This window comes from Scheffersomyces xylosifermentans (assembly GCF_036884685.1).
Source record: "Scheffersomyces xylosifermentans strain CBS 12540 chromosome Unknown RJT20scaffold_4, whole genome shotgun sequence".
NCBI lineage: Eukaryota > Fungi > Ascomycota > Pichiomycetes > Serinales > Debaryomycetaceae > Scheffersomyces > Scheffersomyces xylosifermentans.
This window is the reverse complement of record NW_027042942.1, coordinates 78,199-98,711: the sequence shown is the minus strand read 5'-3', so window position 1 is coordinate 98,711 and position 20,513 is coordinate 78,199. Positions and strand designations below refer to the sequence as shown.

The following is a 20,513-nucleotide window of genomic DNA, read 5'->3' as shown; positions in this document are numbered from 1 at the left end:
AGTTTTGGTCATTCTGGTAGCAACAGCATGTTCGTGGTGTTAAAACCTCACTACTAAGCCCTTTGATAGGAATTGGCTGTACTTCACCACTGTTCTAAAAAAAGAACACAGATGGCCCATCGCATCCTCTTTCTTATTCTAGAACGGCCTATTGGGATTGATTTGCATATTAATTTGATCCAAATGTCTCCCAAGCGAAGCCACTGTATCGGCTGCTCCTAACCGTCTCGTGTAAGTAGTAAGGGCTCATGTATTCAATGGCCCGCCTCGACATCATCACAAACGACATAGATAAGTTTTTAGGCGACGCAGGCGTTAATAGTACCCGGGCCTTTGTTAGTAAAGTTCATTAGATAGCATCACTTGTGTCGAAGGTCTAGGCTCGTAATGGTTTTTGATTGCAAAAAAATGCTAGTTTTTTCGTTGTCTATTAGCTTATATTCACATTCACATTTATTTCAGTACCTATATTATATAGCACTTATCTAGCAATTGCAAGGACAAGTATGCATCATTTTGGTTACACTTTTTTTTAGCAACCGTTCCTGAGTAGGAATCTATTAAAGCATACCAGAAGTACTGTCGCTTCTTCCTTCAAAATTACTTGCCCTTTTCATATTTTTCTAACTTCTCTTTCAAAGTTTTGTTTTCGTGTCTTAACAAACCCAACTCGATCAATAAACTGGACTTGTTGCCAAAACTGATCATCTGCAAAAGATTCTCGTTCTCATTGCTCAACAAGTTCAACTTGTTGATGATCTTGTGACTGATCTCAGTTTCATCAAATTCACCTTGGTTGGTGAATTGTCTATTGTTGTTACCGTTCGTAATTGTTAAACCCACAATAAGAGCTTCTAAGCGACCTTTTGTTTCTTCTAATTCCACAGTCTTCTCCTGTAGTGTCTTCGACAAATCTTGGAAGACTTGATAATGATTTTTTGGAATCTTGATCTTGGCAGAAGCCGACGAGGAAGAGTTCTGGTTGTTCATAGTCTCTGCCAAAGACTTGTTTCTGGATTTGTTCATAGCATTTAACTGTTCTGTCAAGTACTTAACGATTTGATTCTTCAAGATCAACTCGATTTTGAGCTGCTTGTATTCTTCTTGAATTGGTTCTACAGACGAACCAGTAGTGTTTGTCCTATTCGAGGCCGTGTTTGTATTTGCAGTGGTGTTACTGCTGGAATATCCTCCTAAAGTGGAATTGTTGTAATCTAACTTGTCTCCAGGGTTGACATAACCGAGTTCATTTGGCTTATAATTGTAATAGTAAGAACTAGTCTGGGTGGGAGAAATGTCAAGGTCGGTTCTTGGCTGAGACTGAGATCCGTATCTGACCTGGTTTGAATAACTTGGAACGTAGCTGGGAGCGTTGATATTCATCATACTGGAGCCCTTGGTAAGCTTTGATGCGGTATTCGTGTGTTCGGGTGTAGGGGCAGGCAACAGATAGTGTCTATTTTGCAGCGTACCCAGAGACACAGAAGGGACCACATTTGAATCAGAGGCGTTGTAACCAGAAGAATTATTGATATAAGAAGTATTGTTTCCTGAATTGGGGTTATACTGGTTGGTGGGGTAATTGGAAGAGTTTGATCTCCAGAAAGTGCCCTGTTGGTTTTGGCTGCCATTTTGAGTCTGATCCTGAGGATCTTTGGCAGCAGCGGTATCGTTCAAAAAGCCGTTACTAGACAACATGATGCTCTGGGAGGAGTGTGGCGTCATGTTGGACATAATGGACGAGTCAATAGAGCTTCCGAAGTTCATTTGGCCGAATTTGGCCTGTTTGCAGTCAGTTAGTACAAGTCACTTTATTAGCTTAGAGGGAGTGAGACTACACTAAAGGTTGTAGTATGGTATAATTTGCGGCCAAAAGCCATATACACTATTTTTACGTACCATCATAGTTGCATTGTCCATCCTGAAGAAGTTTGGAGCTAGTAAACTGTTGCTTTAAAGATAAAGAAGAAAGAAGTTGTGAAGGCAAAAATACTCACACTGCTGGTATTTGTTTCAAGTGGTAACAAGGGTATTCCCAAGAAAGAGGGTTTTTTGGCTGTAAAAAAAATATGAAACAGCAGAGGGTTAAGCGAGGGACGGTTTATTGGAGGGCGGGGGAAGAGAGAGAGAGATGGTTACGATTTGCTGTGAGAACCGTAAGGTGAGTAGCGTTAGGTCAGATGAGAAGTGCTAGAAGTTTTAGATGTGTGGGTTGTGTTAGAAATGTTAAATGTGTATGTCATGAACATATGACATATGATATATGATATATGATATATGATATATGATATATGATATATGGTATAGTAGTGGTAATGGTAAGGGGTATTTAATAAGGCAGTTATGGTATGGCGATAGAAGCATATGGGAGGAGTAAAGAAAAGAACAAGTTTGGGATGTATCGCTTTATATGATAATGTGTGTGTATGTATGTATGTATGTATGTATGTATGTATATAGCTATCAATGATCAGATGAATAATAATTAATGATATGATATGATATGAGTAAATGGTATAAATATTCTTTCGGCTTTGAGGAGTCTCTCTCTCTCTCTCTCTCACACTCTCTCACTCTTACTCTTTTCATTAATGGTGTATTGCTAGCAGATTTCTCTTCATTAACGTTGCATTGTTATCAGTTTACGGTATATACTATACTATGTGTATGCGGGGTACTTCCTTGGGGAAGGTTTTTTTCGGAATCACTTGTGGGTGGCTGCAAATTGGTAGAGACAAACGGAGAAAAGAGATGAAGTTTACGGCTATAGTGATCAATGCAAATTAGACAAGGACTATCTCATGTGAAACCACTAGTGCTGTTTAGGAAAGTGGAATTAGATAGCTACGTAGTAGTTGTAAAGCCGTGGAATCTGCTGAGTCTGCTGAGTCTGCTTAGGCGACAGGCTTACTCACCGGTTACAAGATTAGTCTACATCTTTGAATCTAATTGAACTAAAGACCAAATATTGTGGATGCAATTCTTTCATTAATTAATTATAGCAACGATGAAAACGCTGGCTTTTCTACTTATAAATACCATATTTTGGACCATGTAATTACTACGTCTCTCCTACCATTGACCAGACTTGACAGCCTACACGTAACCCCCTCCGTTTCCAATGAGCTGTCGTAACATCTGTCCATTGGGAGTATTCAACACCTGTTGTGGCAACTTCAATATCCTGTCTTCTAGATTCTTCCCCACCAAGAAATCCAATACCACATCAGTAAAGTGGTTGCAGTTGTTGTCAAACAAGTCGTAATTTATAGCGTGGTACTTACCCTTTTCATGGTGGCGAAGTTCATCCAAGAACTCCTGGAAGATTTCCTCGTCTATGTATGTCTTTCCCATGTCAATGACCTCGATGGGAGTGCCATACTTGGTGAATCCTGGAGGGGTATTAACCCTGATCCCCTGGTCGATGTAGTGTTCTTTGTTGTATATCACCACGGAGGTGTGGTAGATGGCGTCTAGGTTTATTCCGAGAATCATAGGCGCATAGGCTGCTGCCATGCCATGAGACAAATCGTAGACATAGACTTTGACGTCGTAGGAGGGTTCCTCCTGTTCTGAGAGGTTGTCGGTGCCCATAATGGTTATGTTATTTAAGATGTTGTGTGATAAAGAATGAAAAAGAAAGCGGATTAAAGAATGTTCTTGCTTTAAAGATTTAAATACAAAATTCAACCTGAGGGCAAATCGTCTACTATAAATACAAATAATAGCTGCAAACGACCACAAGAGTTTTGCTTACCTTTATATATGGAACACTGCAAGCTCCGTTGTAACTGCAAAATACATGAAACATCCGCTTCGATTTTGCCATCCGCTTTGCAGGTTAGCTTTGCAGGTTGGGTGGTGGCAATGCATGCAGTTTGCATCTGACATATAAAAAAAAGAAAGGTGCAAAAAAGGTGGTGCTAATGTCGTCTACCGGTTTCTGCAAATGCAAGAATGTCTCCTTTAGGTGCTAAAGTAACAGTGTATAAATGTCTCTACATGTCTAAATGTCTATCTCTATGTGACTTCTTGTTGTTTCCTTATCAGGTCTTAAAAAGTCATAGAAACTCATAGAAGACTTAGAAGATTGAGATTGAGCCAAGTCTTAGATAATTATGCAGTGGTGCTCCTTATATCTTATTTTATTCTCAGATATATTCACTGACATATATCAGCAACATATCTTTTTGATCTTCTTTCGGGTTGCTTTCTGTCTATTTGGCATGTCGCGACATACTTTATCCAATTGCTGCAAGATTTTATCCGTCTTTTATGGTATAACCAATTCAGACTGTTTATTCCATTTAAATTTCCTCCACCTGCCCACTTTTCCCAATCTGAAGATAAAAGATAAGAGGACACATGGTGTTGTAGTCAGTCGAGCAGTCGACTTCCAACTGTACTCTAACTGATAAAATAAATTTTCATTAGGCCGGCATGGTTCTGTTAAACATCTCCCATGACTCATGACTCAGGAGCCATAAATATTCACCCACCTCACCACACCACCCTTCACCCATCCCCCTTCAAGCACCACCCTTCTCCCATCACCCACCTCTCACATATCTATACCACCTCTTACAGATCTAAACCACCTTAACTCTACTTCTCCCTCCCACTCCACCCACCCTCCATCCACGTGACTCCTACGCACTAAGAAAATTTTATTATGCTGTGAAATATCCAAGCGTTTTTAAAGTGAAAAGTTGATGGTGAAATATTCCCAGTTCCGTTTTGTTTCTTGTTTGTTTAATCGAGGATTTTTCGATTTTTCAATTTTGCAAAAAGGAGAAATAACCAGAATCCCAGCATTCACTTCAACAGAAAATCACTTCTTTAAGTTTGTTTCTGTCTTGTTGCTGCTATTTTCTTCTTTCTTTTTGCTACTTTCCCTCAGCCGAAAATTGCATTTTTCATCGCTTTGTAGCTGTCCTTTTTAAAGCTGTTGGCTGATCCCGACTCCGAAAGTCGCCAGTCGTCTACAAAACTGTGACCTTTATGAACATTACCAGAACTTTAGAATGTTATAGCGTCCAAGTTCTATGTTTGCATAATCTCATCTGAATCATTTTATATCCAGTTTCAACCCCTCCAGCCCTGAAACTACGGCTATACTTCAATATCAAACCAGCTCACTACATCAAACCGAGAACTACTTTATTGCACTTTCTTGCAAAAGCACTCACAAACACAGTTATCCCCGAGTATGGCCATTCCAACCGAGGAAATTAAGCTCTACAAGTCTCAGCTCAATGAATTCATAAATAAAAAGTTTGTCGACAACTCATTGTTGCTCGGGTTCAACACTGTGTTGCAGTCCAAGTTCCAAACTTGGATCGTTGCTGACTTATCGGAATACTACACCACAATGAATGCAGAACTGTCCAGTGACGAGATTCCTAATAACCAATTGGAAACCGAGTTCCAAACTATTAAGTACCTAGACTTATTATGGTCCGAATTGCATTACCCTATGATCAAGTTCTTTCAAAGACTCCATGCTAACTTCTTCAATGAAGTGTGCGAGGACTTCAAGCGTGCAGTGGCACTGGGGAAACCTAATAAGTTCAAAACCAAGCCCGTTGAGTTAAGGAAGCTCAACGAGAGCTATTTGAAGTTCCATAAACAGATTTTTCTGTATTATCTTAATCTCTTGAAATACTTCTCCACGCATTATAAGAATAGCTTATTCCCAAAGAAATTCCTTGACCACTTCAAATTTGATCCTCCCCCTACGTCCTTGGAAACGGACGACGTTACTTTTCAGCTGAATATCATATTCTTATGTCATCGTTGTCTATTAGCTTTGGGAGATATTTCCCGTCACAGATCGTTCTTGGAAAACACCTATGTTGCGCCATGTGTTTCTAATAAGGACTTTTTCAAATATCGTGGTTTAACCAGTAAGGAGAAGTACGCATTGCTTAGTCCAACATATGAGAAAGCAGAACAGCTTTACAAGCTCTGTATTGCATTGATACCTGGTTTGAGCCAGCCTTACAATCATTTAGGTATGATCAATAACTTACTCGACGACAAATTTGAAGCATGTATATGGTTCTTAAGATCTCAGCTAACAAGACATACAGAGTTCCGTTTGGGAAACAGCAACTTACAATCAGTATTAACAAAAAAGTGGTTCTTAACGAGGTTATACGAAATCGATTTTGCTTCACTTGCCACGAAACAAACCTCAAAAAACCAACAAACCTTGGAAGACGACTTAAATACGGCTTTGGCTTGCTTGGTCGGTTATATCTACATGCCAGAGATATACAAGAAGGGCCCCACTATTGTGAAGAATATCACATTCTTTAAATTAGAAAGTGACTTATATAAGGCTTGCACTGACTCATTTGAAAAGCTAATTCTCCTGGAAGACAGTGAGAATTATTCTTTCTTCCTAAAGCAACTTACATTTATCTTCTCCTTTTATGCATTGATCGAAAAGGCAGCCACGGCAGATTCATACGACCCCGCCAAGGGAGAAGACTTGACGACCTTCAGCAAATTTGCATTTCGTTACATTGAAAGGCTTTTTAACAACATTGCAAAACTTAAGTTGTCCAATTCCAATATAACCAATGTATTAGTTTGCATGAGGTTAGTGTTGAATTGGATAAAGGAGAATAAATCTGTCTACAGAACATTTTCAGCAAGAACAGGAACGATGAAAGACCTATCCAAAGTGGTAAATAACATATGGGCATATATTAAAGAGTTGGATTCATCACAAAATTCCGGGGATACTAAAGCCCTGCAATTGGTATACCTCTTAAGAATAGGTTCCCGTCCTGTGAGATCCTATTTCTTTTCAGAAGATTTGATTTTCAAGGACTTTGAAGTAATTAAATACCAATTCAAAGACTTCAAAGATGACCACTTATTCACGGCCGATAATATCAACCTATTACACGGAGACTACTCTAATTGCTACAACAAGAACGGAATACCCTCCTTTTTATCCAATGACGTCATCTCTAAACTACAAGCAGATAGTGAACATGGTGGATCTCTAGAAAAGGAAATACAGGAAGAAATTAAAGAATATGAGGCAGTCTCAAGAATAAAATCCTTAGTTTGGCTAGTCCAAAAATTATTGCAAGATTCTACTGCCGGTATTCAATTCGATTTTGTTGATTTAGTCTACGTTATCGATCCTGAGAAAAGAACTGAAAATCGTAGTAACAAGAGCCAGAACAAGCCCAAGATTAAAAACAAGAAGGCTATCGATCATGAAAGCGCCCAAGGTCTTGTAGAAAGGGCTGCTATTCTTGGTCCAACAAATAATGGAAAAAAGAAACCAGATCAGAAATTAATGTCCGATATATTAAGGGAGTCGTCGGAGAAAGCTGCTCAGAAGACTTCAAGCGGTAGGAACGGTTCTAAGAAGGAACTGGAAGTTATCTCTAAAACTGATGTAATTCGTGAAGAAAAGGCAACCCCGAAAGTCGAAATTCCAGCGTCGTTAGCAGAGATTGAGTCGGTCATATTTAGTCACACAAGCCAATTGAAAAAGGTCTTGAAACCAGCAGAGGATGAGGAAATGCTTTCTCCTCAGACCGATAAGGACAATGATGAGGTCTCCCTTCTATTGGATAGTGCTTCAAATGGTGATCTCAATACACCTGTTCCTCAATCTAGCAGTAGTTTTGGGTCAGGCAACCAAGCAAATCGCCTTGCAAATATTTGGAGCAATAAGACGGATTCTCCCCAACTGCAGAATGCTGAACAGTTCAAGATTCCCTTATTGCAGGGTCCAAATGGCGAGTCTGATGCTAGATACACAAAAGACTCGAGTTCTACTAAGTCGGGTACTGCGCCAATTCAATTGACAAATACAGAAAACACTTTACCCTCATTTGGGTCCAACACTGGGACTTTCGGGCAAAGTTACAACGCTACTTATGCTCCTGGAGCAATGATGGGGTACCAGGCACAAGCCTCAAATGTTGCCTTTAATGGAGGGGTGTATGCTGCAAATCAGGTTCCATATCCAAACCAGTACTATCCACAAATGCCGATGCAACAGGGGGCAGTGCCTGGATATGCCTCTCAATTTCAGCCGATTTCACAGCCACAACAACCTTCCTACCTGCAACATTTTGCACAATACTATCAGCCCCAGCAGTACTATGGATATCCACCTCCGCCACCGCCATCTCTGCAACAGCCGCAACATTACCAGCAGCCACAGCAGCAGAGACCTAGTTCATAACCAAGTAGATAGCATTAAAGCAGCAAGGATGCAAAATTTTGTACAACCCGAGAGGACAATAGTAATGCTTCCATGAACAGTTTTTGTAGTAAAATCGTGGTTCTAAATTTTCTTTCTTTCCTGATCGTAAACAAAATTTAGACATAAGTCGTCCCATAACACTTCTCTATAATCCGCATCCAGCAATACGGCCTCTTCTTCCACGATGTTGCAAATAGTAGCATACTTGTTAACACCCCACGTCGCCACCTTTCTTTTCCTGATATTTGCAGCCTCCTTTTACGAGGGCGCTACCATGGTACATTTTTTCCTATTTGGGTAGATTTCTGGATCCGACCCCGTTGTGTCTGCAAATCGCTGCAAAAAAACTTTTAAAGATTCGAAGACAATCGCAACTATTTGACTCGTTCCTCGTTCCTGGAAATGTCGTAAAAGATGTGCTCAGAAATGGTAGTCGTGGTGGTGGGTAGTGGTAGGTGGTCGGGTTGTTGTACTTATGGGAATCGTTATATCGCCAAGTAGAGGGCCAAGCCGTAGTATGTTACTATGCTCTGGTATGTATGCATTGGGGTTGTTGTTGATTTTTGTTTTTTTAAGCTGGGCTAGAGTGGGGAGGGCCAATGAACAGTACGGTAGTTATATAACAAGGCGTTCTATTTGTTGATATTTCTCGTAGACGTAGGGCTATTATACGAGTACTAATGAATATATAGGAGAGAATGCAAAGGAAAAAATGCAATGGGCTATTTTATAGACGTTTTTGCCGTTTTGTTACTCCTCTCGGTGGGTGCTTCCAATGCTCAATCAGTTCACTAAGATAGATATCATACTTTTCAGTGGAGAGCCCTTAACACAACAGCACTGTGAAAACGGTTCCTCGCTAGTAAAGCACCAACAGTGAGCTTCCATCCCAATAGAGTAATAATATTGTATACGCATATAAAGAGATATTCATATACATATTCATATTCATAGACATATTCACATACATATACATAGTCATATTCATTTACATAGATATATACTAAAAAAAAAAAAAGAAATAGAACATAAAACCTCTCTCAATTGCTGCCGTGCCGTGTACCTCACCTCTCAACCTCTTCACGTCTTCACACCTTCACACCTTCTGTGTTCGTCATATGCCATGCCATCGCTTCACCGGTTGATGAAAAAAAAATGCCTACTCTTCAAATTTTCAAATTAACACCATGTCCACTATCTGACCTCTCCACACACCTCAGCACCCGTCATCCCACCTCATCCCTATATCTTTACTACCAACCCTACTACCATCTCTCCTACCCTCTCTTCTACCCACCTACCATCCATCCACCCTCCTGCACACCCTCCCCTCGCTTCCTCGTGTCTGTCGGAAAAAAAATGTCTCCTTTTGGAATCGGGAATCGGAGAATCTCTACTTAACAGAGGTTCCTCTGAAAAGTGTATAAGGAGACATTGGTTGTGGTGTGATTTCCATGCTATTCTTTCTGATTGTTTTATATTAGAGCAGCGATTTCTTACAAAGAGATCAAGTTTTGGATTTCTGGCGATACTGGGTTAACGTCGGACTAGTGGGATAGCGTTTTTTTAGGTAAAAACTCGAAATTTTCACTCATTTTCTGTGGTTTGAATCGGAGCTTTGGATTTCTTCATATAGTTGTGTTCAGAGGATATAGATTGTTTCTCTCCGTGGGGTTAAAGTTGTTTTCTCGGTCTGGATAATTCTAGTAGCACGAACATTCACAGCAATTGGCTCCCGAATTTCGTCCTTTTTGCTCCATAAAAGACCGATTTATACTGATTCAGTCGTGCTTTATATCGATCTGAAATCTCTCATTCTACAAATTCACTAATAGCTTCACAATGGATGCCTCTATCAAACACAGGTCTTCAAGTGAGACCTTCACGTTCTCTACTCCTCCAGCAGATTCGTCCATCGAAATTTTGAACGACTTCTATTGGACAACAGAAGCAGAACCTCATGTTCTTCGCAGAAAGCAGATTCTTGCTAAATACCCAGAAGTGGCTAAACTTACGGGCTACGAAACAAAGACCAAGTGGTATGTCACCGCTGTGGTGTTGCTTCAGTTTGCAGTTGCTTACTACTTAAGAGAAACTCCAATTTTGAGCTGGAAATTCATAGCTTTGGCCTATGTGATCGGTGCTACGTCCAACCAGGCAATCTTCTTGGCTATTCACGAATTGTCCCACAATTTGCTTTTCAAGAAACCTATTCACAACAAGCTCTTTGCCATATTCACGAATATCCCCATCGGAGTTCCATATTCGGCATCATTCCAACCTTACCATCAATTACACCATAAATTTATGGGAGATAGGTACCTTGACACAGACTTACCAACCCAATATGAGGGAATCTTCCTTTCTAACGTGTTGGGTAAGGTCTTCTTCGCCATTTTCCAGATCTTCTTCTATGCGCTTAGGCCCATGTTCATCACTCAGATCAAGTTCACCTACATTCATTTACTTAACATCATCTTCCAAATTGGTGTGGACTACCTTATGGTGCATTATTGGGGATGGCACTCGTTTATTTACTTCATCATGAGTTCCTTTTTAGCCGGATCTTTGCATCCATGCGCTGGACACTTCATTGCTGAACACTATGTCTTGAATGAGAACAATAAGCCAAGAGGAAAGCTTGTGGATGGTGCTAACATCAGCAAGGAGATGCTTCCTGCTGAGACCTACTCTTACTATGGTTCTTTGAACCTCTTGACTTGGAATGTTGGTTACCACAACGAACACCATGATTTCCCATACATTGCATGGACCAAGTTGCCAGAACTCAGAAGAATTGCTGCCGAGTTCTACGACCCATTGCCACAAGTCAATTCATGGTGTGGAGTGATCTGGTATTTCTGTTTCAGTGATGTCAACACCTTGTGGAACAGAGTCAAGAGAGATGGTAAGGAGAGACATGGAGCCAATGTCAAAAACTTGGACGAGAACCAGGAATGATTTCTGATGTTTGACAGGAAGGAATATCATAAAATATAGAGTAGAAAGGGAGGGTTTAAAATAGTTAAATATAGTTTGAAATATGTACACTATGACATTTATGTAAATTAGCAATGAAAAGGTATTAAACAAGGAGTATACGGTAGTTAAGAGTCGGAATTGTTGGATAAAAAACTGTGAAATTCAATGGAGAATGCCCAATGACTGAGTACGAGACATCCTACTTCCTTAAGATAATTCCCTTATATTTTACTTATGAAAATAGACATTAATACTAAAGGAACAGAAAGCATAAGGAATATAAATTTAATTGGTAGCGCCACGGGTCATGTGACTTGATTTCTTCAGAAACTAGTATAACCTCTTGTTAGCTTAATAGTTTTACCTATTAATTGCTACTGTATACAATTCTACATGCCCACAGTCTACAGATCCATTTTTTTATTTGCTTGTATTGATATTAATAAGAAAAAGGTTCGAAAAGTTAAGAACAATGGAAGTTATATGGATGCTCCTAGTTATCCTAAATTTTTCATTTTATATTTGGCGTTTGGTAAAGACTAATACACAGATACCCCCTACTTAGTAACCGAAGGTAGCTAATTGTTGAGCAACCTCGGATTCGGCGGTGGTGGCCTTAGCAGCGTTGATCTTCTTGGTCAAGGCCTTCTTCTTAGCGTAGTATTCGGCGGCTTGTAATTTTCTCTTCTCCTCCAACTTGTCAACAACGGATTCGTACTTCCAGCCGACAGCAGAAGACAACTTACCGACAGTGGTGTACTTTCTACCTGGCTTCAATCTCAAGACTCTTAAAGCTTGTGGGACAACAACTCTCTTCTTCTTGTCGTATGGTGGTGGGACACCCTCGAAGACCTTAAGTCTCTCTAAGGCAGCCTTACCTCTGGCAGTCTTGTGAGGAATCATACCTCTGACGGCTTTATAGAAAATTCTGGATGGCGCTCTGAAGTGGAATGGACCGTGGGTCTTGTTGAATCTGGTGGCCTTTCTCAAGTAGTCGTGGTACTTAAGTTTATTTCTGAAGAATTCACCACTGATGTTCAAGGCTTCGGCTCTGACAATAACAAGCTTTTGGCCGTTCAACAACTGCTTGGCAACAATGGAGGCTAAACGACCCAACAAGTGGCCCTTACCATCAATAACAACAACTGGCTCGAAGGTAGACATCTTATGTATATTGTTTCCTTTGAAGAACTACTACTTATCAGAAGAAAGAATCTTTAGAAAAAGAAAATTTCAATATACTAACTCCTGTGGTAAAAAAAATTTTCCCACTACTAACTCAATCAGGTAGAGAGAGCGTATGAGTTAATGAAAAATTACTGTCAGAGCCGTTAGTTAGTGGCAGTGGAAAATTTGGGAGGGATGGGGGAGAGAAGGTCACGTGAGTGCGCATGGTACAGTGAGAGATGGGGAGCCAGCAAAAAGTAGCACTGTGAAAGAGTGTGCATGGGGCACGGGGAGCAAGACGAAAAACACAAAAATATATCTGTGGCACGTGATTTGGTGTTTATTGCACGTGATCAGTTAGGGCAGAAGCCCTAAATTTGCAGCCATTTAGCAGCGATTTACGACGTTACCATGGTTGTATGCCATAGATATTGGAAAGAAGTTGGAAAGAGGGTGCTAGGAAGATGGCTCCGGGAAGACTGTCGGTGTAGTAACAATTGGAATATATGTATAAATATATATATGATATAGTGGATATGATATTTTAAATAACGCATTCTCATCATGTAGTATTCTAGTACTTGTACTGATTCATATTCTCTGGTGGTGGCCGCAACTGAATATATAGTAAGAATACTATGACCCAACTCTAATGTCTGGAGTAGAGAAAGGGGGAAACAATGCTACGATTTCTATCAACCTACTCAAAGAGAATTTCAATAGAAACTAAAATTAAGGAAAAAACAAATGACTTTTATTAACTTTTGACCCCATTAGGTTTCTTTGATTTTGATTTTAACTACAATTTTCCTATATATTCTGTTCAAATGCTGATTTCCTTAGAGTCAACCAAAGAGTTGACAACGGAAAGAATTGCCTCCATAGAAGCCTGTGAAACATCAGTATTAATACCACAACCCCACTTCTTGACCACTTCATTCTTGGAGTTGACGTAACTCAACTCAACGTAGGTAGCAGCCTTGGTGTGAGTTCCCTGGCCAACACTGTGTTCGCTATAGTTCACAACTTCAAATACAACACCAAACTTGTTGTTGATGGCATCAATGAAAGCTGAAATTGGTCCATTACCATGACCCTTGATGTTAGCTCTCTGGTAACCGTGTTGGATTACGGCAAAGATCTCACGATCGTTCTTCTCTGAAGCGTCCTTTCTCTTGGTAATTTCGAAATCTCTCAAGGAGATGGCAGAAGTCGAACAATATTCTTTTTTGAATAACTCATTGATTTCCTCTGCCTTCAATTCTCTGCCCAAGGAGTCAGCCTGCTGTTGGACAATGCTAGAGAATGCAACTTGTAATTGTCTTGGTAAGTCTAAGCCCAAGGTTCTCAAAATGACCCAAGCAGCACCACCCTTACCGGATTGCGAGTTGACTCTGATAACAGCTTCGTATGATCTTCCGATGTCTTGTGGGTCTAATGGCAAGTATGGAATAGCCCATTTAGTGTCACCCTTAGCAGCTCTTTCCTCGGCCTTGGAGAAACCCTTCTTGATGGCATCTTGATGCGAACCACTGAAAGCACAAACAACCAAAGAACCGGAGTATGGTGCTCTTGGGTGGACTTGGATCTTGTTGCATCTCTCACTGACATCAATAAGCTGTTCAATTTCGGAGAAGTCTAATTCTGGGGAGATACCGTCGGTGTACATGTTAAGAGCTACAGTGATCAAATCGACATTACCGGTTCTTTCACCATTACCAAACAAACAACCCTCGACTCTGTCTCCTCCAGCTAATAATCCTAATTCACTAGCAGCGACACCACAACCACGATCGTTATGGGCGTGAAGAGAAACACAGACCTTCTCACGTTCACTAATATGCTTACAGAAGTATTCAATTTGGTCAGCATAAACGTTAGGAGAAGCAACTTCGACGGTAGCTGGTAAATTGAAGATAATTGGGTTCTCGACGGTAGGTTCCCAGACGTTCTTAACTGCTTCACAGATCTCTACAGCGAATTCAGTTGGGGTATCAGAGAAACACTCTGGAGAGAATTCCAAAGTCCATTCGGTCTCTTGCATTTCTGGGTCGTCCTTCGTCAAAGACTTGACTAACTTGGTTGTTTCAATAGCCTTAGCAATAGCATCTTCTTTACTCATGTTGAAAACGACATCACGGAAAACGTCAGAAGTAGCTAAATAAGTGTGGATGGTGGCCTTCTTGGCTCCTTTCACGGACTCGACTGTTCTTCTAACCAATGGCTCTCTAGATTGGGTCAAAACTTGAATTGAAACGTCCTCTGGAGCGTTTTCAACAGCATATCTGGTGAAGTCAAAGTCAGTTTGGGATGCCGATGGGAACGACACCTCGATTTCCTTGAATCCGATTTCAATCAACTTGTGGAAGTATTCTTTCTTTTCCTCAACAGACATTGGATCTGGTAAGGCTTGGTTACCGTCTCTCAAATCGGTGGATAACCATCTTGGCGCCTTTGTTATGGATTTGCTTGGCCAGGTTCTGTCTGGAAGCGAGACGCCCTTGAAAGCTGCGTACTTCGTAGAAGGATCTCTTAACATATTCTTGTATGCTGGTGTCACGCTAGCCACTCTTCCAGAAGAGGACTTCACTGACTTCTGGAGAAGTCTTAAGGTTTGCTTGAACATGGTGATCTGGCGACTTTTTGGCTATTCAACTTGTTTTTGAATGAAATGGCGATAATAACACTGATTTTTTCGGCTAGATGACCAGATTATTGAATAAAAACACTCTTTGAAAACTAACGTGGTAATGTGGAGAATGAATAGGATATGATAGTAATGGATGAAGTGTCTTATAGTTGACCAACTGTGTCCACGATGCAAATATCCCACGGTAGCTTATGATTCTGTGGACAAAAGAAATATGGAAATATGACTCTAACTACAAACTCGAGGTCGAAACTCGATCCAGGTGGGGAACAAACCTATAGTGGTTCCACATAGACTTGATCACTGGGTATAGTGAAAAATTTCCACTTCCGGTATGGTGGGCCGGTATAGGTCCGCTTTAGGACATGATATAGTCACGTGATGCGCTTCCCCACTTCCATTTCACCAGTCGGCCAGGCGATGGGCTTGGATTGATAAGCAGGTGGTGTGATGGCAGATGGGTGGTAGGAGAGGACAGGATTCGGTGGAGATTTTTGATTTGAGTCGGATGTTAGGTGTGTTAGGTGTTGGTGTGAATTTTCTGAGGGAAAAGACGGAAAAGTTAGTGTTATGCAGAAGATCATGTTTGAATGTGACGTGGTGATATAGTGGTTGGAGTGTGTCGTTGAAAAGAAAAAAAATGCTATGTAGGGCATTACTAGTGTAGTGTCACAATGGACTAAATATGGACGTGTTAATGGAAAAGAGTCATCGTAATTATCGTAAGTGATTTTTTTGAATAATTGGATTATAAATATATTTCTCTAGTGGATTAGTTTTAGAACATGGAATAATATAGTAAAAATCAAGTAATGAAAATTTGGGGGTGGCTTTATTATTACAGCTGCAAATTAATGAAATATCGAGAATTCGCGAATTGCCGCAAAATCTGTTGAAAAGTTGATAATATAGGAGAATATAGCAGTATAAAGAAAATGAATTATTTCCAAGAAGACTCTATTAAAAAGGGATAGACTTGTATAGTTTTAATGATGATGGTATTGTCAGTTCATGTCCTTACCTCTTTCAACGAGATTAAAATAATGAAAACCTCCTGCCAGACTGACTAGCATAGACCACCTTTTTATCCAAATTCTCCTTAGAAAGCCGCAAAAATATGGCCACAATGCCCCATTTACCATTCCCACATCCCATATCCTCAACCCATTGAAAACCCACTACAATTTCCAGTTCTCCAGCATGCTGTGTACCCCTTATCGTATCGATACATTTCATAGCAAGCCAACTATATGAAGTACTATTTCTCGGTTCTCACCCCTCAACCTCAACCAGGCACCGTTATACACCAATTACATGTCAAACAACAGCTACGGCACCAAAATTACCATAAAAACTCATTTTCAAATATATCCCAACCCTCCCAACCACACCGTCTCCTCCAATACAACCTTATCATACACCCCTTTCCCTTTTCATACACCTTATCATACGTTATCATCCCCCATCTCCACCGCTCATCTCCCAAATGTCACGAGATGAGATGTCCCAAAATTTCTTTTTTAGGCAGGAAATTTTTCACTTTACAATTTTTCAGATTTTTCACTTCTAAATTTTTTTTTGAGATGGGGTAGAAATAAATTTTAGTACATATAGTTAGAAAGTAGACTGTTTTCTTGTAGTAGAAGTTTCGCTAGAACCGCAGTAGATACACCACAGAAGACACAATGGCCAAGTCATCCAAGTCAGCACCAAAGGCTGCTAAGAAAGAAGTTAAGTCTAAGAAGGTAAAGGAGGTTAAGAAGGAAGAGTCTTCCTCTGAGTCCGAGTCTTCTTCCGATGAGGAGTCTTCTTCTTCTTCTTCTTCATCCTCAGAAGAAGAATCCTCTTCCGACTCCGATTCTTCTTCGTCTGATTCTGAATCCGAATCCGAATCTGAAGAAGAAAAGGAAGAAGAAAAGGAAGAAGAAAAGCCAAAGGCTAAGGAAGTCAAGGCTTCCAAGAAGGTCGAGAAGAAGGAAGTAAAGAAGGAAGAGTCCTCTGACGACTCCAGCTCCTCCGACTCTTCTAGTGACGAAGAATCTTCTAGTGATTCCGATTCCGACTCAGACTCGGACTCGGACTCTGACGACGAAGAAGAGAAGAAGGAAGACAAGAAGGTCGAGAAGAAGGTAGAGAAGAAGGAAGACAAGAAGACTGAAAAGAAGGTCGAGAAGAAGGTTGCTAAGAAGGACGAATCCTCAGACTCCGATTCTTCATCTGATTCCGACTCCTCATCTGATTCTGATTCATCTTCTGATTCTGACTCCTCATCCGATTCAGACTCAGACTCTTCCGACGAAGAAGAGGAGGAAGAGAAGGAAGATCTCAAGCGTAAGGCTTCTTCTGATGAAGAAGAATCTACCGAAGAGCCAGAAACCAAGAGAGCCAAGACTAACGAAGAACCAGCCACCTTATTTGTTGGTAGATTATCCTGGAACATCGACGATGATTGGTTACTCAGAGAATTTGAGCCTTTGGGAGGTGTCATCTCTGCTAGAGTTATAATGGAAAGAGCCACTGGTAAGTCCAGAGGTTACGGTTACGTTGACTTCGAGAGCAAGGCCGCTGCTGAGAAGGCTCTTCAAGAGTACCAAGGTAGAGAAATCGATGGTAGACCAATCAACTTGGACTTATCTACTGGTAAACCACATGCCACCAACGCCAAGAGCAACGACAGAGCTAAACAATACGGTGACACTCCATCTGAGCCATCAGACACTCTTTTCGTTGGTAACTTGTCTTTCAACGCCGAGAGAGACAACTTGTTCAACATCTTCGGTGAATACGGTACCGTCATTTCCTGTAGAATCCCAACCCACCCAGACACTCAACAACCAAAGGGTTTCGGATATGTGCAATTCTCGTCCGTTGACGAGGCCAAGGCTGCCTACGAAGCATTGAACGGTGAATACATCGAGGGACGTGCATGCAGATTGGACTACTCCACTCCAAGAGAACCACAACAAGGTGGAAACAGAGGTGGCTTCGGTGGAAGAGGCGGCTTCGGTGGTGACAGAGGTGGAAGAGGTGGCTTTGGTGGAAACAGAGGTGGTTTCGGTGGAAGAGAGAGATCTTCTACCCCAACCCCAAGAGGACCACCAAAGACCGCCGAGTTCAAAGGTACCAAGAAGACTTTTGATTAGGTAGAGTAGGGGCTGTGGCTCCATACTCTTTTTGCATTCATTTTGACCCAAAATCTTTTCTTTTCATAATTTAATTGCCAGTTTCATAGTTGAATCGTCATAGAGAGCTAGCTTGTACCATATATACATCGACTCATTTCGGAAATTAGTGTAGACGCCATTAGAGAGGTTGGAGACAATTGTAGGATCTTCTAAAACAGCACGGAAGGTACGACTGTACCATTAAAGAGGCTGGAGACAATTGTAGGATCTTCTAAAACAGCACGGAAGGTACAACTGTACCACCAGGTAGACATTGTGTTCATCTTAGTGAAATCACGAACGGCTTCACACAGTTTAGTCTATTTCACAGCCCCTAGAGGAGTAGAAATTACCCGAGTATATACGAATATTCCTCGCAAATGCACATTTGAGCCTAAAGGAGAAAAAGGCCTTATGAGATTGCAAAGCTCCTTTTTTGCATCATATCTTATCAAAAGATAAAAATCGCAGCAATGTTCGCAACCATTATTTTAATTATATTGCAACCGTTTTGGTTATTGCGGCTACACCCTGTGCACAACAAAGAAGGGTGTGTAATTTTGTTTGATAAAGCCGATGGGAAGACTTCACGGGATCCCAATCCCCTCTTCAAAGCCAACCCAACCAAATATAGCAAGGTTAATGGCACTATTTTATCACGCATTGCAATAGGAACCACAGACTTTGACTAGACGAAAGATGGTATTCCTTTTCAGGTACTGATTAATTGCTCAAATCAATACTTTAAAGTTCGTTTAGACGCCGGTTACAAACAGTACTCTCCTGTCGGTGTATAAAATATCGCCGCGGGGAACAAGGACGAACTGCACATCTACGAGATAATATCCTGCGGGAGACGTATGGCTTCGGATAGCACCACTACGAAAGCCTAACTGTAGGGAGGAAGTCTGTCCAAATATAGATACGTATGTATTGTTCTTTGATCATCGAAGCAACTACGGCGTAGTGAAGGAGTACCTAACAATAACCATTCCGAAATATCTACATTCCGTGACCTGGCACTCCGAACAAAACTTTGTTTCCCCTTTGGCACTTAGTGAGTCTCTCTCCATCCCCACCGACCCTGGTGAATCCTAGGCTCACAAGACAATAGATACGATGGAACATCAGTTAGAATCGTGCCTAGTGCCCAGCGATTCGTAGCGACAATGAAGTATTTCTAGGCCCACAGCCAAACGTGGTGAGGATTCACCGAAGTCTATCTCGCTAAGCACAGGATTAGTACTACAGCAATGATAGTTCCTGTGGGTAAGAGTACGTTGGTTAAAGGTTAAAATAGTGGGACACTCGGCGCGATCTATCGGCCTGTCGTAATCAAAATAGGGTTACATTTAGCGACTAGACGATTACTCTCGGCACAGGTGCTCCTATTCTGATTATGAGTAGTGACGTAACCGGAGAGATATGGAAGGTTGCAGATGACAGATTAACCCCGGGCTGTTGTAAGATTAAAAATAAGTAACACAGTCACCGGTCACGGGGGCTGTAACTAGAGTTTTTTTTTACTTCAGTTGTATGGTGGTGGGCACCCCATCCAATTACATCAAGTATTGCCGGGCTTAGTTGGTTCAGATTCAATGACAGCAACAAAAGCCCTGTTTTAGAGATCAATTTCTATTGGCCAGTAGCCACCTGAGCCTTCTTGGTGAGGAGTAATTTCAGTAATAATTAACAAAGCCTCGAACATGCCGAAGAGGGAGCAAACATCCCTAACTGAAACCAGGTAATTCTCTATTCCCCTGCAATGTGAAAAATAGATTCCAGGGAGACTGTGGTCGGGCAGAAAAATAGGCATATTAAAATTGATACAAGCGATTGTTGCATCAGAATCTGACCATATAAAGCTCAACTTTTCATTGTTTTACATTCATGGCGTGGTCCCGAGTTGATCGGGACCGCCGAGGTTTAGTTAAGAGACACCTAATTCGGAGTCTTGGTGTAAGAAGTCTTGGTTGTGTTGCCGATTATAAGTGGAACAACCGATCAAGGTACCACAATTACGTAGTGGTCTGAAAGTTACGCATAAAACAATATACAATTGCCGGCGACAATCATAAAACAATAGCAGCCACATAAAGAGACGTCAATTGATAATGGGGATGTCAAACGTGCACCGGTATTATTATTGTCTTAGAAATTCTAGGAGTGTTGCGGACGATGGGAGAAGTAAATTGTCAGGTCTTATCAGAGTCAGTTACTTCCATGTGGGATAAAAACATCAGAAGATGGGATCACTTGCCAATTCTAAAGGTACGTTTACAATGACGTCCCAACAAGAATCTACTTC

General features: G+C 41.0%; 8 protein-coding genes across 8 annotated transcripts; 4 read left to right on the top strand and 4 right to left on the bottom strand. All coding sequences in view use genetic code 12, as the record gives it.

The window, feature by feature from the left end:
• Nucleotides 1–600: 600 nt before the first annotated feature.
• On the bottom strand, nucleotides 601–2,305 carry MUM2 (Mum2p; the record flags this gene model as incomplete). Its single annotated transcript, XM_064919106.1, has 2 exons — nucleotides 1,900–2,305; nucleotides 601–1,782 (listed from the first exon to the last, which is right to left on the bottom strand). The coding sequence occupies exons 1-2, from the start codon at nucleotides 1,918–1,920 to the stop codon at nucleotides 601–603; spliced, it is 1,203 nt and encodes a 400-aa protein (XP_064774067.1). The 5' UTR covers nucleotides 1,921–2,305.
• A 127-nt stretch (nucleotides 2,306–2,432) lies between these two features.
• Nucleotides 2,433–2,968, top strand: RJT20DRAFT_127738 (uncharacterized protein). The gene has a single exon (XM_064917068.1). The coding sequence runs from the start codon at nucleotides 2,504–2,506 to the stop codon at nucleotides 2,753–2,755; it is 252 nt and encodes an 83-aa protein (XP_064774066.1). The 5' UTR covers nucleotides 2,433–2,503; the 3' UTR covers nucleotides 2,756–2,968.
• On the bottom strand, nucleotides 2,969–3,812 carry RJT20DRAFT_127737 (uncharacterized protein). The gene has a single exon (XM_064917067.1). The coding sequence runs from the start codon at nucleotides 3,592–3,594 to the stop codon at nucleotides 3,097–3,099; it is 498 nt and encodes a 165-aa protein (XP_064774065.1). The 5' UTR covers nucleotides 3,595–3,812; the 3' UTR covers nucleotides 2,969–3,096.
• A 928-nt stretch (nucleotides 3,813–4,740) lies between these two features.
• Nucleotides 4,741–8,469, top strand: EST1 (Est1p). The gene has a single exon (XM_064920031.1). The coding sequence runs from the start codon at nucleotides 5,210–5,212 to the stop codon at nucleotides 8,219–8,221; it is 3,012 nt and encodes a 1,003-aa protein (XP_064774064.1). The 5' UTR covers nucleotides 4,741–5,209; the 3' UTR covers nucleotides 8,222–8,469.
• Nucleotides 8,470–9,864: 1,395 nt separating this feature from the next.
• DES1 (Des1p) lies at nucleotides 9,865–11,572 on the top strand. Its single transcript, XM_064920033.1, has one exon. It carries the CDS (start codon nucleotides 10,085–10,087, stop codon nucleotides 11,201–11,203), a length of 1,119 nt encoding a protein of 372 aa, XP_064774063.1. The 5' UTR covers nucleotides 9,865–10,084; the 3' UTR covers nucleotides 11,204–11,572.
• RPL16A (60S ribosomal protein uL13) lies at nucleotides 11,568–12,523 on the bottom strand. Its single transcript, XM_064917066.1, has one exon. It carries the CDS (start codon nucleotides 12,386–12,388, stop codon nucleotides 11,786–11,788), a length of 603 nt encoding a protein of 200 aa, XP_064774062.1. The 5' UTR covers nucleotides 12,389–12,523; the 3' UTR covers nucleotides 11,568–11,785.
• Nucleotides 12,524–12,881: 358 nt separating this feature from the next.
• Nucleotides 12,882–15,104, bottom strand: LEU4 (2-isopropylmalate synthase). The gene has a single exon (XM_064917065.1). It carries the CDS (start codon nucleotides 15,015–15,017, stop codon nucleotides 13,215–13,217), a length of 1,803 nt encoding a protein of 600 aa, XP_064774061.1. The 5' UTR covers nucleotides 15,018–15,104; the 3' UTR covers nucleotides 12,882–13,214.
• A 2,336-nt stretch (nucleotides 15,105–17,440) lies between these two features.
• Nucleotides 17,441–18,184, top strand: RJT20DRAFT_95194 (uncharacterized protein; the record flags this gene model as incomplete). The annotated part of the gene is made up of 1 exon (XM_064921566.1): nucleotides 17,441–18,184. A coding segment is annotated over one exon (744 nt), but the record flags the coding sequence as incomplete, so codon positions are not given.
• Between the last annotated feature and the right edge of the window lie 2,329 nt (nucleotides 18,185–20,513).